This window comes from Diceros bicornis, chromosome 19 (genome assembly GCF_020826845.1).
Source record: "Diceros bicornis minor isolate mBicDic1 chromosome 19, mDicBic1.mat.cur, whole genome shotgun sequence".
Classification (NCBI taxonomy): Eukaryota; Metazoa; Chordata; class Mammalia; order Perissodactyla; family Rhinocerotidae; genus Diceros; species Diceros bicornis.
Genome location: NC_080758.1, coordinates 51,019,674 through 51,036,601, shown reverse-complemented (window position 1 = coordinate 51,036,601; position 16,928 = coordinate 51,019,674). Strand labels below are relative to the sequence as shown.

The window sequence follows — 16,928 nt, the reverse complement described above, 5'->3', positions numbered from 1 at the left end:
TTCTTGAGCTGCTACCAAGAGGCCAGGAAAGCAATCTCGGCCGAGGCAGTTGCCCCAATTTCTTGTACCCTCTGAATTCCCCCCGGTGTAGCTGTGTCTCCCTGCTTACTTTCCTCCAGGTGTTAATTTGGAATGTGCTGAGAAATAGGGCAGCCCCCACCTCGTGTCTCATCTGAAACTTCCCGAGTGACCTCGCCCACCTGTGTTTTGTTGTAGCTATTGCAGCCCCATGGACTTGCGTGGAGCAACGCACAGAGACCTGCCAGATGACATGTGGGCATATAAACCTGGAGTGGGACCTGAAAAACATCCTGTGGCTTTTTTTTTTTACCACACGGGAAAGTGATTGTTTTTAGAAGGTTAAATCCATCTTCTTCCAAATTCTGCCAGGGAAAGGACATCACTTCTGTGGTTTTCCCTGGGAGGTAAACAAGTCTGTCCGGCCAGCGGGTGAATGTCCTGCCAGGGCACCAGCTGTTTTCAGGGCTGGTTTCCAGGACTGGAGTCACCAGTGCACTCTCGCCCAGGGCTGCCAGCCTGCAGGAGCCTCTGGGGTTCTTGGTGCGCTGGCTCCTGGCTGCCTCAATGACGCGAGCTGGGCTTTGGGTCTGGAAAGGAAAGAACTTCTTTTCCGGAGACAAGATTCAGGCTGAAGGCCAAGTGCTGAGGTCCAAGGCATTAATTAGGGAAGAGGACAGAGCTTTTCTCAAGTCTGACCGTTACTTCCATTCTATGAGGGCTTGTCTAGAGGCCGGCCGCAGCCTGGGCTGTGTCAGAATGAGAGAGAAATGCTCAGGATGTGGGGTTTGACCTGGACATGCCTAGGGAGATGGACCCTGGGGCAGGAGGTCCTGAGTGTGGAGCCAAAAACCGAATGATGAAGGAAAAGCCCCCCTCCCTCCCTGTTCTCCTCCATCCCGATTATCAGAAACTTTTAACACTTGTCTTGCTAGTTTCCCTTTTGAACACGTTCTGGCTCAGGTCCAGAGCCCTTAGTTTATTCTGAAAATAAATTTACATTAAAAAAATAGGCCAACCCCCCAAAGTGTTACATAAAAAACAATAGAGTTGGCAGATGGCAAAAATCATGCAGTTTGGGAACCTGTGCAATGGAAAGCGAGTTGTTCTGATGCTGAGGGTTATGAGAACTGGTTAAGAGCAAGACCCTTGGAGCCAGGCCTGGGTTCGAATCCTGCCCTGACCCTTTCAGTTGAACAATCTTGAGAAGTCACTTAACTTTTCTGTGCTTCAGTTTCCTCATTTGGAAAATGGGGGTGGGGGGTGATGATAGCTCATAGCCCCAGATATTTCGAGAGTTAAATGGTGCTGAAGGATTCAGAGCAGGCTTGGGCACAGGACATTTGCTGAATCGCTGTTACTGTCGTCCTTCCATAGGAGGGAAACATGAATAGGGGTAGGGAGGCAGGAGGAGGGCATTCTGGATAGTAATACATGGGGGCTGGGGAAGTAACCAGCCCCTTGATGCTGACGAGGTAGGTGACAGTGGCTCTGAAGGTGGCTGTGGCTGGCCTGAGGAGGAGATTCCCTGTGCTCACATTGGGCAGCAAGTGTGGCTGGAGAAGTTGGGGGGGCTGGTGGAGATGGAGGGTGACATAGTGGGTGACAGCCAGGTGGGGTGTGCAGAGTACACGAGGTGGGCCTGCCTTCCTGCAGCCTCTTGGAACCACAGGCCAGGGGCCAGGTGGCTGGACCCTGCAGGCTGGTAGCAGCCCAGGTTGTGGATGATGCATCCTTCTCAAATCCACCCCTGACCCCAAAGCGAGGATTTCCCGCCAGCACCCGCCGCGGGACACAGAGCAGGTGGGCTGTGCAGGCAAGGGCTTCCTGCGAGGCATTTGCATACCCTGTGAGTCTCATCCCCGAGCCAATGCATGGACACCTGAGACTTACATGAACGCAGACTGGCATTTTCATTCTCCCTCCTGAGAAGAGGCCCTGAGATGCCAAACTTATATTAAGGAACCGCCAATTTTCACTAATTTTCTTTTTCTATCATTTCCTGCAATAATTATAGCTATTGCTTGTAGGGTGTCTTTGTATGTGCCTGGGACTTCATATTTGGCCCTTGTCTTAAGTCTGTTCCAGCTGCTATAACAAAACACCACACACTGGGTGGCTTATAAATAACACATACTTATTCCTCACAGTTGTGGAGGCTGGAAGTCCAAGATCAGGGCGCCAGCACAGTTGCATTCTGGGGGGGGCCCTCCTCCTGGGTCATAGCCAGTGCCTTGTCCGTATGTCCTCACATGCGAAAGGGGCGAGGGAGCTCTGTGGGGTCACTTTTATAAGGGCACTAATCCCTTTCATGAGGGCTCCCCCCACATGACCTAAGCACCTCCCAAAGGCCCCCTTCCTGATGCCATCACCTTTGGGGGTTAGGATTTTCACATGTGAGTGTGGAGGGGACACAAACACACAGACCACGTCAGTCCTCACAATTACCTTGGTAGCAGGTCCTATTATTAGGCCATTCTATAGATGAGATAATCAAGGCCCCAGGGGTGTATGGACCTGGGGTGGAACCCCGTCCCTCTGAACAGATGTTTGGCCTCCAATGAGACACTCTCCTGAGAGAAAATCCCTCCAAATCCAGTATTTTCCTCAGAGTATAGCGAAGTCTCAAGGAGAATATACTTCTGTAAGAAATTTAGGAAAATGCAGCTTTTGTGATCCCAAGTTCACGGGTTGACCTGGTGTCACCAGTGGCAATTCACCTTATCTCCTGCAAACCCTAAGTGTGCCTGGGCCCTTCCTTGGCAAACAGCAGCTTTGGGAGTTTTTCTTGTTTAAGTGTGCCTACTACTTTATATTTCACGGCAGCTCCTCTTTGCTAAAGGTCATGGTCACAAAATCACATAATGATGTGTGAGGCATTTCATCCTCGGTTTATGAGCTCGTTCAGCTGATTTAATGGGTTCTGTTCTCTCAGTGGCAGAAAGTAGCAGAGTGAGCAAATTTCATCACCATTAAATCAGATTTAGTGGGTGCAGTAATGTCTGGGTCAGAGGAGTCTGCCTGGAGAGAAGGAGTTCATCCCTAGGCCTGGTTTTGAGACATGATTCATGAGCCATCCACGTGCCCTGCCCGGCCCTCCACACTCTCCCTGTGCAAGAAGGGGTCCCTCTTGTTATGTTCCACTTTCCTAAAGCTGATCCTTTCTTTTCTCACTACCTCTGTCTCCCAGAATGGCTTGCAGAAGAGAATATCAAGTTCTAGAGACAGTGTACCCTGGACAGATGGGTGTCCTTTCACGTTCTGCATCTGGACCATGGAGCAGACACTCCCCTGGCAGCACCGGGGCCTGGAGGAGGGCAGTGACTCTGAAATCTTTGTGTCTGTCACGGGCCTTAACATTCGCACATCAACACGATTACCTGGCTCTACTTCCCTAACTGGCAGAAGAAACTGAAGAGAAAAGTAGCTAGGGGTTGGTATCAGTGGGGATGGTCCTTCCCATTTGCCTCTCAAAGGGCAGGACATTTTTCTGCCACTGTGACGCTGAGGTGATGGCAGCCTCGCCCTCTCTCGAGGAAGATGGAAGGCATCTGCAGAGTGGACGCCCTGCGCCTGCCAGGGCTCTTCTTGTTTCACTCCCTACTGTTCCCATTCATTCAACAGATATTTATGGAGCACCTTCTCCGAGCTGGGCTCAGCTCCAGGCGCTGGGAAGAAAGCAGTAAACCCCCCAATCCCTGTCCGAGGAGAGCTTGTGCTCAGTGGGGCAGACGGACAGTGAAGAAGGTCAGTCTGTCAGCTAGTGTTTATTTAATGAACACTAAGAGCTAGAGTAATTGTAGGAAGTGAGCAAATCATGCTTTCCCAATTTGTTTATGTCTTAAATACAACAACACACACACATGGCTTATCTTATTTCCCTGGGCTGTCATTGAGAAATAGCTAGGAGGGAAAGATACTTTCAAATAGAAACCATGAAAAAACAGCCTTGATTGGAAGATAGATAAATAAATAAATATGAGTGTATTTCTTCCTGTTTTTTCTTCTGAACTCTGTTTCCAGCTGTGTCCTGTGTTGGACTGAGCTCAGTCAGGGGGCCTTTATACCGTCTGAGTTTGGGCAGGTGTCATGTTGGTTACAAATACTTGTGGTCAGATCTGTCTTGAGCATTGGATAAACGTTATTCCCAGTTGATGTCTAAGAGTTGGCTATAGAAGGTCTCCTTCCTTCCTCCAAGGCCAGTTAGCATTTTAGTGGTGCTAAGCACCATGAACACAAGGCCAAATTTATGTATTTGTGCACGTTATTTGCATATGTCTACACTGAAGGGTTGGTCCTGAGGAGTCTACACTGCAGACAAACTTAGGTGTTTTGCTCAGTACCTGAATAACAAATGTTATATTTCTCTTTGCACTTGAAAATGTAACTCTAACTCATTTTAGTGAGGTTATTTCTCAGAAAGCTACATGTCACTGTCCCTTGGAAAGATCCCACAGGCAAGGAGGAAGCCAGTGTTTCCTGCAGCGACAGCCCAAAGCACCAGTCACCAAATGGCTGCATTATCTTTTTGACACAGAAACAGTAGCATTTCGGTTTGTGGAAGTCTTTGAGAAGTCATGAATATCCAAGAACATGCTTTTGAACACTTTTTGAGTACTTGGAATAAGAGGATCACTTGAATAACATTTATTTTTCAGTGATTTGAAGACTTAGGTTTGCTGACCATTTTTTCCATTGGTAGAAGTCTGGAGGTGATTGCTAATGAAAAGCAAAAGTTTAAAATGAATAATCTAAGCTTAAGAAATAATGGGTTAGCTGGAAAGATGAGGAGAAACTGAGATAGACTTAAATAGGGACAAATGGAAAGTCTGCTTTAAAAAAAAAAAATTCCCTAACCATAATATGGGAAAGCCCTGGTTAAAGAGCAGCTGTTCTGTGTACTGGGGTGTGTGTGTGTGTGTGTAGTTGGTGACCTCATGTTGAATTTGAGCCACGTGTATCAGGTATTAAAAAATTAATGTGCTCTTAATTTACAGGGTTAAATATAGAGTTGAAGTCAAGGGTCTGGGTGTACCCATATTCTGCTCTGGGCAGACACCATGGGAATGTGGGGGTCATTTGGTAACCTGGAGGTGTCTAGAGAATGTGAGTGGGGTCCTGGAGGGCTGGACAAGAGAACCTGGGAGTGGAAAGGGCTTATGGGGCAGTGCGGGGGGGAGTATTGAGGAATTTGAAGAGCTGTCATCGAATGACAAATTAGATTTATTTTGGGCAGCTTTAAAGGGCGGAGGTAGGACCAAGGGGTGGAATTTAAACAGCTACAAATCTTGGTCCAATTTTAGGAAGACTGTTTCTCTTCTAAAGTGACAAAGATAGAAGCAGCCCTGTGAGGTGGTAACTTCCAGCAGTGTGATGTTTAAACAGAGGCTGGACTGCTGTGATTAAGATTGCGGCAGCCAGGGAGGCTGCAGTGTCTGACCTTCAAGGATCCCTTCGACCCTGAGGTCTATGGCCTTGGCAGAGCAGATAGGAAGGGGAGTGAGCTCAGAGATTTACCTGGATCAAATTCTTTATCAGAAACTTCTCTGGATGAGGCAGCAAGAGTGTGGGACCCACCTGACCTAGTTCCACCTGGGGTGTACATGTCGAGGCCCCTCAGTCCTCCAGGGAACAATACATGGGCTACCTTGGCTTGGTCTCCAGACACTCCCCCAGGGCTATAGGTCAACTGCCCAGCTGTGACAGCTGGGTGACTTCTGACTCTGTAGGTACAATTAACTCATTCCTTTCTCGTTTGCTGGCTTGTTCCTCTTCCCTGCAGTCAACCTTTCCAGAATGCTCTCCCTGCTGCCCTCAACAGTTGTACCACTGAAGCTGAGGTGATAATGCCCTTCACACTCTCATGCATGTGCCTTCATTTCCCCAGTCAGACCTGTGCTCCTGGAGGATACTCCCTCTCATTTTCTTTGTCTAATGCCCCATTCACCCCCATGGTGCCTAAAACAGAGTGTTTAACATCTTAGGAATTCACCAAAGTGAGTTAGCTGGTTTTAGTCATTTTAGAAAATTATTTCAAATAAAGACATCTGATGGGAAAGATAATACCTACTGAATGTTTGGCAGGGTCCTGGGTGGGTGACGCTTCTCGTTAATACTTATGACACAAGGTGGATGGCGCCTGCTATTTCTCTGGTGATCACGTGGCAGCCGAGAAAGGTAAGCTTCCATGCCTATGCAGCTACTGCAGAAAGCTAACCCAGGCCTCTCTGGACAGTTCACATTTGTTTTGACTTTAAACTGCTGCCTTTGGTCCACAGAATAAGGACTGAATTTCATCACCATTGATGTGTGACACACACTCAAGCCTCTATCTCCTAGAGCACTGCCCTGAGGCGTTAAGTCCTTAGAACTATGAAAATGGCGCCTGCGCTGGACCTGAGTTACTCTTCCGCATTACTGACCGTAGCTGCCTCTTCAGAGGCCATCCCAGCCACCTCCTCTGGAGTAGTAGGAGTGTTTCTGGGCCCTGGATTCTGTGGAGTTTGGTGTTGAGGGCTGTCGAGGGGGGTGCTCTTTCTTTCATCATAAACTTAGCCGAGGGGTGGGTGGGGTATCACTGAATGGCGCCTTTGTCCTTCTTCTTAAAGCTTTACAGAGAAAAGATGAAATTCTGCAGAAGAGGCGCGCTGGAGCCAGCCTGGGCAGGAGTCGCCAGTGGCCAGCGAAGAGCAGGCTGGACTTGTGATCTGGTTCTCATCTGGTCTCCTTGCACGATGGCTTTGGGAAGTAACAAAGGCCCCGTTGAGATCCCTGCCTGCGATGGGGACCGTTCATTTTCATTCCGTTGCGGTTTCCCGGGCGGCCTCTTGTTGAGCTCTGCTTTTCTCCGGAGCCCTTTCCTTGACGACCCTTTGCACACAGGGAAACCATGCAAACACGCTCGTAAGCGCCCTACGGAGCTCGAAGGAGTCTGATCTCCGGCCCGCAAACGAGCATGCAGAGGGCAGGGTGCGGCCTGCGCCAACCAGAGGGAGGTTTCGCCTTATTCTGTCCTTCTTTGTTCTTTTCATTAAATAATAAATTAAAATCAAACCATGTACAGCAAAAATGGGAAGAGAGTTATCTGCAAAGTCCACGTTCGGCAGGACCAGGTGCTAGAACAACGCTGAACCAGCGTCCGGCCGCTCTTGGGCTGCTTTTCTCCACTTTCGGCCCATCCAGACCAGGGCCAGCTCCTGTGGACTTCAGGTTTCCCGGAGAGGACTGTTGTTGGCTCCGGTTGGGCAGTGTTTGGTCGCGTGCCAACCTCTAAGCCAATCAGCTTGTTCAGGGAGATGTGGGGCTCTGATTGGCGGGCAAACCTGGCGATAGTCCAAGGAGAGCGGGAAGGGTCGCGTGGATGCGGGAGTAGTGGGTCAGTGCGTGCCTGGTGGCCGTGCTAGTGCCCTGTCCATCTCCATCCCGCCTGCCGCTTCAGCGTCCAGCACAGAGAGAAGTGGGGTGCTCTCACTACCGCCAGCCCTGCCCTAGCGCTGCAGGGAGGGTGGCTGTCCTGCACCACCTCCCCTCGCGATCCACTGTGGCTTCGCAGCGTTGGGTCTGTTGCCTGAGTCCTGCTCCCGGCCTGGCAGGAGCCTGGCTTGGTGCCACTGCCAGTGCTGATTCAGAAAATTGGGGCCTTACTACCTCGCTAAATGTCTTACTTATGAGATCTTTCTTTCGGAGGCGAATGTTTTCAGAAGTCTCAGGGATATGACCATCTAGGCTGTGGACACTGGTCTCTGAGAAGCCCTGCTCTAGATGGACGCATGGACAGCCATTTTACCTCGGCAGTGTGGCAGTGAATCTCTGTCAATACCAATCTACAAAGTTAAAAACACTGTTTACTGGACAAGAACTTTCCATGCAATAAGTATTTGAGTGCCTGCTGTCCTCCAGGCACTGGCTAGGTGCACAGTACTTGCAGTTTGCAGAATTATTCCACCCCCAATTAGTCTGCGTTTTGGCTCTCCCCGGTGTCTGATAGCCTTCTCTTCTCTGTGCGGCAGGGAACTGCTGGAGACCACATGCCGCCTGGCCAACACGCTGAAGAGGCATGGAGTCTGTCGAGGGGACCGTGTGGCCATTTATATGCCTGTGTCCCCACTAGCTGTGGCTGCAATGCTGGCCTGTGCCAGGATCGGAGCCGTCCACACAGTTGTCTTTGCTGGCTTCAGTGCGGAGTCCTTGGCTGGGAGAATCAATGATGGTGAGCTTGAGGGCAGGGGGAGGGAGGGAGGAACCCGGAATCCCCTGCTCCATGTCCCTTGGGGCCTGGCCATCAGGGACTTAGAGTGGAGACAGACATTAAAGAAAGTCACACAGACAAATGACAGACACTACCAGGGACAGGCAAATGGCTGAATGAGCATATGTTCTGTGAGCTGAAATCTGAGTGTGTGTGTGTTGGATTTAACCAGGTGAAGAAGGGAGGGAAGATTCCAGGTGGAAGGAACAGCCTAGATGCCGTCTGAGTGGTGGGAAGAGCACAGTGTGTGTGAGGGCCTGCAGGAGGCTGGCATGGCTGCAGTGGAGGAGGGAAGAAACATGTAGGGTGAGATGAGTCTAGGGAGGTACAGGGAAGGTCCCATGGGTCAATAGCTGGAAGCTTTCCCTCGTAAAGAGTGATGGGGACCATCTCCGGAGGCCTGGAGTCAGGGTTGGGGGCCTGTGAGGTATCTTGAAGACTTTCTCTCCATAGGTGGGTCAGAGTCTCCTGGACAGTGTGCAGAACAATATGCTTCCTTTTTCTGGTGTCAGAGGGCCCAATGTTGGGGTTGTGCCCCATGTCTGTGCAGTCTGAACTCTGCTCCAGTGAGATTCTAGAGAGAGTTCCTGACCTGGCTCCCCAAGGAGGGTGCCAAGGGGGCCATTGGGAGTTCTTTGTGTCTCGTAGGACTTGCTTTGGGTAGTGGAAAGAGCTACAGGGTGGAGTTCTCAGCCCCCTGCTGACCACCCTCTTTAGACAAGGCTAGGAAACCTTTCCACTCCCTTGCAGTGTTTCTCCCTCCACTTTCAAGTGTTGGTGCTGCTATCCCTCTTTCTGCTTCTTCTCTCTCTTTCTCTCTCTAAACTCTGTAGCACGTCCTATGTGTCCGGCACTGTTCTAAGCACTTTGCAAAAGTCATCTCATTTAACTAACTTAGTCCTCATAAATACTGTATGAGATAGTATTCTTACTATTTCTCTCTCCCTTTTATTACCATTGTAACCATTTTTAAGTGTATACTATAGTGGCATTAAGTACATTCACAATGTTGTGCGCCCATCATCATCACAATGGTCTATTCCAGAACATTTCCATCACCCCAAACGGACTTCTTATACCCAATAAGCAGGTGTTCCCCATTTCCCCCTCCACTCAGCGTCTGGCAACCACTAATCTGCTTTCTGTCTCTATGATTTACCTATTCTGGATATTTCGTATAAATGAACTCAAAACAATATGTGGCCTTTTGTGTTCAGCTTCTTTCACTAAGCCTAATGCTTTCAAGGTTCATCCATGTTGTAGCATGTATCAGTACTTCTTTTCTTTTTATAGCTGAATGGATATACCACATTTGGTTTATCCATTCATCTGTTGATGGACATTTGACTTGTTTCCACTTTTTGGCTGTTGTGACTAGAGCTGCTATGAATGTTTGTGTGCAAGAACACCTGCTTTCGATTTGTTGGGTATATGCCTAGGAGTGGAATTGCTGGCACATATGGTAATTCTATGTTTAACTTACTGAGGAACTGCAAAACTGTTTTCCAAATGAGCTGCTCTGTTTTACATTCCCACTAGTGACGTATGAGAGTTCCAATTTCTCTGAATCCTCATCAACACTTGTTATTTTCTTCAAAAAAAAAATTTAAAAACTGTAGCCATCCTAGTGGGTATGAAGTGGTATCCTAGTGTGGTTTTGATATGCATTTTCCTGTGCTTGTTGAGGGAATATAATTGAGCATCTTTTCCTGTGCTTGTTATCCATTTGTATGTCTTCTTTGGAGAAATGTCTACTTAAGCCCTTTGCCCAATTTTTAATTGGTTGTTTGTCTTTTTGTTGTTGAGTTGTAAGAGTTCTCTGTATATTCTGGTTGCTAGACCTTTATCAGACATATGATTTGCAGTTATCCTCTCCCGTTCTGTCGGTTGTCTTTCCACTCTCCCGATAGTGTCCTTTGATGCAGAAAAGTTTTTAATTGTTGATGAAGTCCAGTTAATTGATTTCTTTTTCTTTTGCTGCTTGTGCTTTTGGTGTATTCTTTAAGAATCCATTGTCAAATCCAACGTCCTAAAGATTTGCCTCTATGTTTTCTTCTAGGAGTTTTATAGTTTTAGCTGGTACATTTAGGTCTTTGATCCATGAGTTAATTTTTGTACATGGTGTGAGGTAAGGGCCCACCTTCATTATTTGGCCTGTGGATATCAGTAGTACCAGCACCATTTGTTGAAAAGACTGTTCTTTCTCCCATTGAATGGTCTTGGCACCCTTGTCAAAAATAATTTGACCATATAGGCAAGGGCTTATTTCTGAATTCTCTATTCTATTATACTGATCTATACATCTGTTCTTATGCAGTACCAAACTGTTTTGATACTTTAGCTTTCTAGTAAGTTTTGAAATCAGGAAGCTTGAGTCTTCCATCTTTGTTCTCCTTTTTTGAGATTGTTTTGGCTATTCTGGGTCTCTTGCATTTCCGTATGAATTTTAGGATCAGCTTTTCCATTTCTGCAAAAAGGCTGTTGGGATTTTCATAGGGATTGCGTTGAATCTGTAAAACAATTTGGAGAGTATTGCCATATTGACAATATTAAGTCTTCCAATCTATGAACATGGATGTCTTTTCATTTATTTATGTCTGCTTTAATTTTTCTCAGCAGTGTTTTGTAGTTTCCAGTGTACAAGTCTTGCACTTCCTTGGTAAAATTTGTTCCTAAGTATTTTATTCTTTTGAAGCTTTTGTAAATGGAATTGTTTTCTTAATTTTTTTTTTTGTGGATTGTTCATTGCTAGTGTATAGAAATACAACTGACTTTTGTGTGTTGATCTTGTATCCTGCAAATTTGTGGAATTTGATAATTAGCTTTAGTAGTTTCTGTGGATTCCTTAGGATTTTCTACATATAAGATCATGTCATCTGTGAACAGAGATAACTTTACTTCTTCCTTTCTAATTTGGATGTCCTTTCTTTTGTTCGTTCTTTCTTTTCTCTGGTTAGGATTTCCATCACAATGTTGAATAGCAGTAGTGAAAATGGGCACCCTTGTCTTGTTCCTGATCATAGGGGGGAAACTTTCAGTCTTTCACTATTGAGTGTGGTGTTATCTGTGGGTTTTCATAGATGCTTTTTATCAGAGGAAGTTCTCTTCTTCTTCTTTTTTTTTTTTTTTGGTGAGGAAGATCAGCCCTGAGCTAACATCCATGCGAATCCTCCTTTTTTCACTGAGGAAGACTGGCCCTCGGCTAACATCCATGCCCATCTTCCTCCACTTTATATGAGATGCCACCACAGCATGGCCTGACAGACAGTGCGTCAGTGCACGCCCGGGATCCGAACCTGGGCCACCAGCAGCGGAGCACACACACTTAACTGCTACACCACGGGGCTGACCCCGGAAGTTCCCTTCTATTCCTAGTTTATTAAGTGGTTTTATCATGAAAGCGTATTGGATTTTGTTAAATGCTTTTTCTGCATCAGTTGAGATGTGGTTTTCGTCCATCATTTTATTAATGTGGTGTATTACATTGATTGATTTTTGTGTGTTGAACCATCCTTGCATTCCAGGAATAAATCCCACTTGGTCATGATGTATAATCCTGTTAATATGCTGCTGGATACAGTTTGTTAGCATTTTGATGGGGATTTTTGCATCAGTGTTCATAAGGGATATTGATCTGTAGTTTTCTTTTCTTTTGATGTGTTTGTCTGACTTTGGTATCAGAGTAATTCTGGCCTCATAGAATGAATTAGAAAGTGTTTCCTCCTCTGCAATTTTTGGGAAGAGTTTGAAAAGGATTGATCTTAATTTCTCTTTAAAAGTTTGGTAGAACTCACTAGTGAAGCCATCTGGTCCTGGACTTTTCTTCATTGGGAGGTTATATTCATTTTTTAAAGACAGTTTTAAAGACAACTGAGACACAGAGATGTTAAGTGACTTGTCCAATGCCACATTATTAGTGACAGAGCCAGGATTTGAATGCAGGCATCCTGCCACAGAGTTCATGGCTTTTAACATTACACTAGGCTGCCCCTTTCCTCTCTTGCTGATGTGGCTGTAGTTACCAAGTGTTTCTGTGAAGATTCTTTGAAACAAGCAATAGCAGTTGACTCTGGGAATTTAGCATATGGAGATTTAGTAGCTGGATGCTGGGGCAGCTCCCAGAACCACAAACCTCAGGAATCCTAAACAACCAGGCCATCAGACCGCAGGGGTCAGGTCAGCTCTGAAGGCCTCTGTAGGGGAACTCCTGTAACTTTTCTGTAGAACTTTGCCATTAAGAGAGTTCTTCCCCAATACCCTTCAGCCTTCATGTCCAGCTATTCAGGTGTCAGGTTCCTGGGGGCAAGACTGTTGGGACAGGATCTGTCTCCTCTTGCCTCAATGAGGGTGCGTTTTGGTTATCTACTGCTGCGTAACAAACTACTCCAAAACTTAGTGCTTAAAACAATAATAAATTTATAATAATAAATATAATGTAATATATAAGTAAATATAATAAAATATAATAATATAAATAACAAAAGAATAAATTTTATTATATTTCATGATTCTGTGGGGAAGGAATCAGATGGGCACAGTGGGAATGGCTTTTTCTATTCTATTTTCTATTCCATGATGTCTGGGATATCAGCTGGGTTGGCTTGAATGGTTGGGGGCTGGCCAGGCATCTCTTTCTCCTCACGTGGCCTCTCCACATGGCTAACTTGGGCTTCCTCACAGCATGGCAACCTCAGATAGTCGGACTTGTTACTTGGTGGCTCATGGCTCCAACAGGAAGAAAGTGGAAATTGCCAGTTGTCTTAAAGGCCAGGCACAGAATACACATAGCATCATTTTCACTACACTGCATTGGTCAAACCAGCCAGGGGCCTTTCCAAATTCAAGGAGAGGGGACCTAGACTCTATTTCTCGATGAGACCCGGTCAAAGAATTTGCAGTTATCTTTAATCTGCCACTGGGAGGGTGGGAGTGTGAACATGGCCACCAGGGGCTCACCATGCGCGGGCAGCCACCTCAGTTAGTATGTACTATTCTAGAGTTCCAGTACTCTAGCCTGGCCTCCAGGCTCTGACCAATTCTCTTCCCTTTATTTTCCCTCTTACTTGAGGCTGTGTGAGGAGTGGAGAGAGACAGAGGGATGGTGGGGATGGTTGGGTCAGAAGAATGGCTCTGAGAGGCATTGTAGGGACAGAATAATGGCCCCCATGAACGTCCATGCTCTAACCCCCCAGCACCTGTGAATATGTTACCTTATTGCAAAAGGGCCTTGCAGATGTGATGGACCTTAAAATCGCCCAATCTAATCACATAAGCCCTTAAAAGTAGAGAACTTCTATGGCTGGAGGCAGAAGACATGTGGCAGAAGGTGAGGTCAGAGAGATTCAAAGTGAGAAGGACTTAACCTGCCACTGCTGGCTTTGAAGGTACAGGAGATCATGAGCCAGGGGATGTAGGTGGCTCTAGAGGCTGAGAATGGTCCCTGGCTGACAGTCAGCAAGTCAGTCCTACAGTCACATGGAACTGAGTTCTGCCAACACCCTGAATAGCCTGGCAGCAGATTCTCCCTGAGAGCCTCCAGATGAGAGCCCAGACCCCTGACACCTTGATTTTGGCCTTGAGACTTTAAGCAAAGACCCCTGCTGAGCTCACCTGGACTACAGAACTGCAAGCTAAAAAATGGGTGTTCTAAGCCACTAAATGTGTGGTAATTAGCTGTGGGAACAATAGAAAACTAATACAGATGCTGATACCTGCTCAAAAACCAGGGAGGTAAAATCAAATCTCTCAGACAAAGCGTCAGGCTGCTCCTGCCTGTGCCGTGATGTTGTGCACTTGCCCTGTATGTGCCGCCACCCTCGGGGAGCCACAGGGTGACACGTGCGCCCCAAGCACCTCTCAGGGGCCAGGTGTGTGCACAGTTTCCTGCACTTGAGAACTACTCAGGTGGAGAGGCCTCAGACAAATGAGTGCCAGGAGTGAGGCATGTGGCACAGGGGGCCAGCGAGGATTCCAGCACCCAGGATGGGCTGGGGCCACTGTGTTCTCCTGGGGGTCCTGACCTGTCTTAGTCTTTCATCCCCTTGAAAAGAGTCCCTTCTACCTGCTGGATCATCTCCCTTCCTCCCTCACAGGGAACTTTCCTGGACCAAATCCATCTCCAGGGATGTAGGCCCAGAAGGTCTCAGACAGGCTCTGCCTGCCTGACTTTGTTTCCCCAGTGTGACGGATTGCCAAGGCCTGAAGAGCAGAGGGTGTGCAGCTGGGGGCCCCTGGTGTGCAAAGCTAGATGACACTGCCCTTGGTGTTCCAGGCAGTCTGGAGTATCTCTCTGACCCCTGATGACCCTCCTGGGTCATCCAACTGCAAAGGCCTGTGCTAGAGAATTCCCAGGTAGCCCTCAAAGCCACATCATCTCTAGGGCTCTTGGGAGGAAGAAAGAGTGTGTGTATGTTGCTGGAAAGCACTTTCAGACTGAAAAGCTGAGGGAGATTGGTGCCTCAGTAGGGCTTCCCCAGAGGCAGACCCTGAGATGAGAGTTCAAGCGTAGGCAGTTCATTTGGGAGGTGGTGCTGGGAAGCACTGTGGGCACTGGGGAGTGAGGCTGGGAAGAAGAATCAAACCAGACCAGCTTCCACAGTGGGTGCCTTGAGCTTAGTCCCACAGGGAAACCCTGCAAGATGATGGGACCACATGCATCCGGATGACCTCCCTAAGGGGCAAGGGAGTTGGGGTACTTACACCCCAGCTCTTGAGAGTCATCAGTTGAGGGCTGCTGGGGTTGGGGTAATCCCCCAGCACTTCTACCTGTGGCTCCAGAAGAAGCCCTTGGTGCAGAGTGATTAAAGCTCTGAGGGATGTGTGTGGGGCCTTGCCAGTCAGTACTACAACTGAATATTTGTTCCAGGCTCTTCCTTAGGGGCCAGCTGTATAATAACCCACTGCAGCCTTGATCTCTCCAGGTCATCCCAGCTTGGGGCACAGTGTGGAGGGTCATTCCTTTGCCTGTGGTCCTGAGGCCCAGTTTGTGGGCCTTGATTCCCTGCTCTGGGCCTTGCCATCGGTTAGCAATGGAAGCTTGGGTCTCCCAGCATCGCCCCAGCCCTGGCTGAGCCTAGCTGGGTCATTGAAGAGCAGGTCTGGAGCCTGGAGGGCCTTCCCCTGAAGATGAGGGTGGGGGCTGGCAGCTCCTGCATCCATGGGGCCTGTGATCTCTGTTCTCTGGGCAGTGAAGGTTCTTGGCCCTGGACAGGGCAAGGACCGCACAGGACATGTTGGGGCTTGGTCTCTGGCTACCCAGTTATCTTGGTCTCTACATCTTGGTGTTGCTCTGCCACTATGGTGGCTGAGGCTGGGGGCAGTGTAATGGCACCTCACCTGGGAAAGCGCCCAGGGCAGGTGGGAGGGAATGGTGGAAGTCTGAAAGAGTTGAGCTTCAAAGTAACGTACCTCCAGTCACTTCCTGCTCTTCCTCAGAGCTGGGAAAAGGCCTGGTGCTTGTACACTGAGCACAGAGATTGCATAGCAGGCAGACCCCTCACTTTTTTGTTGACTCTTTGACTCAAGATTGGACTTTCTCCATCACACTCTTAGGCCTGGAATGTGTGGCTGTCAGTCTGGGCTGTGAGGGTCACAGTGGGGAGGAAACTGACCAGAAATGTCCGTGTTTGTCTCTGTTAGCCAAGTGCAAGGTGGTTATCACCTTCAACCAGGGGATCCGGGGAGGACGAGTGGTAGAGCTGAAGAAGATAGTGGATGAAGCTGTGAAGTACTGCCCAACTGTCCAGCACGTCCTGGTGGCTCACAGGACGGAAAACAAGGTCCACATGGGCGACCTGGACATCCCTCTCGAGCAGGTGGGTTTACCTCGCTTTGTGCAGTTTGGGGAGGAGAGGTTATTATTGGGTTAACTGGGTCTGAGTCTTGTCAGATTTTGGTTCTCAGTCCGGGTCCCGCAGAGGTGCTCAGGGTTCTCTGTGGTTTTTGATGGGCTTACATCCTGGTTGGGAAGATGGAATTCAAAGACCACAAACGTACTGAAACACTTAATGTAACAGAAATGATTAGATCCATCCTTTTATTTTGTGTCTTTTTCACATCTGGAATTGAACTAGGGCAGGCCAGAGAAGGTGAACTCTGAATCTGGTCTGCTGAGTCCTACAGCCGCTGAGGGAGAGGTCTTCTCAGGGAGGCTGAGTGGAGGGGGAGGGGATAACTGCCCTGGATGGGGCTGTTTGTGTCTTCCCCCTTACAGGAAATGGCCAAGGAGGACGCTGTGTGCACCCCAGAGAGCATGGGCAGCGAGGACATGCTCTTCATGCTATACACCTCTGGGAGCACCGGGATGCCCAAGGGACTTGTCCACACCCAGGCAGGCTACCTGCTGTATGCCGCGCTGACACACAGGGTATGGGCCTCTGTGGGGCGGGTGGGTGAGGGTGCATGGTGCCATGGCTCCCTGGCAGGGCTCTGGGCAGGGGGCCAGGTGGGGCTGGATTTAGGGCTAGAACTCCTCCTTCTATAAAATAGTGCCCATGGGTGTGAGGTGCTACTGTTTTCCCATAGCTGTTCACGAGCAGGGCTGCTGTGAGTCGTGGCACTAGCACCGTGGAGTGGGTGGGCGTGAGGGCCATGTTTCTGTCCTCTTTGGAGGAGTCTGAGTCCCAAACCTGAGTCTCACTGCTGACCTGTAGCCTCCTCGTGC

The 16,928-nt window shown here is 48.3% G+C and overlaps 1 protein-coding gene across 1 annotated transcript in view; it reads left to right on the top strand.

Annotated features, from left to right (window-relative positions):
- The window catches only part of ACSS1 (acyl-CoA synthetase short chain family member 1), a 54,190-nt gene that overhangs the window by 18,789 nt on the left and 18,473 nt on the right, over positions 1-16,928 (top strand). Inside the window, exons 3-5 of the mRNA XM_058563348.1 lie at positions 8,028-8,227; positions 15,905-16,080; positions 16,479-16,631. Coding sequence (XP_058419331.1) covers positions 8,028-8,227; positions 15,905-16,080; positions 16,479-16,631 — 529 coding nt within the window. The remainder of the gene's footprint in view (positions 1-8,027; positions 8,228-15,904; positions 16,081-16,478; positions 16,632-16,928) is intronic.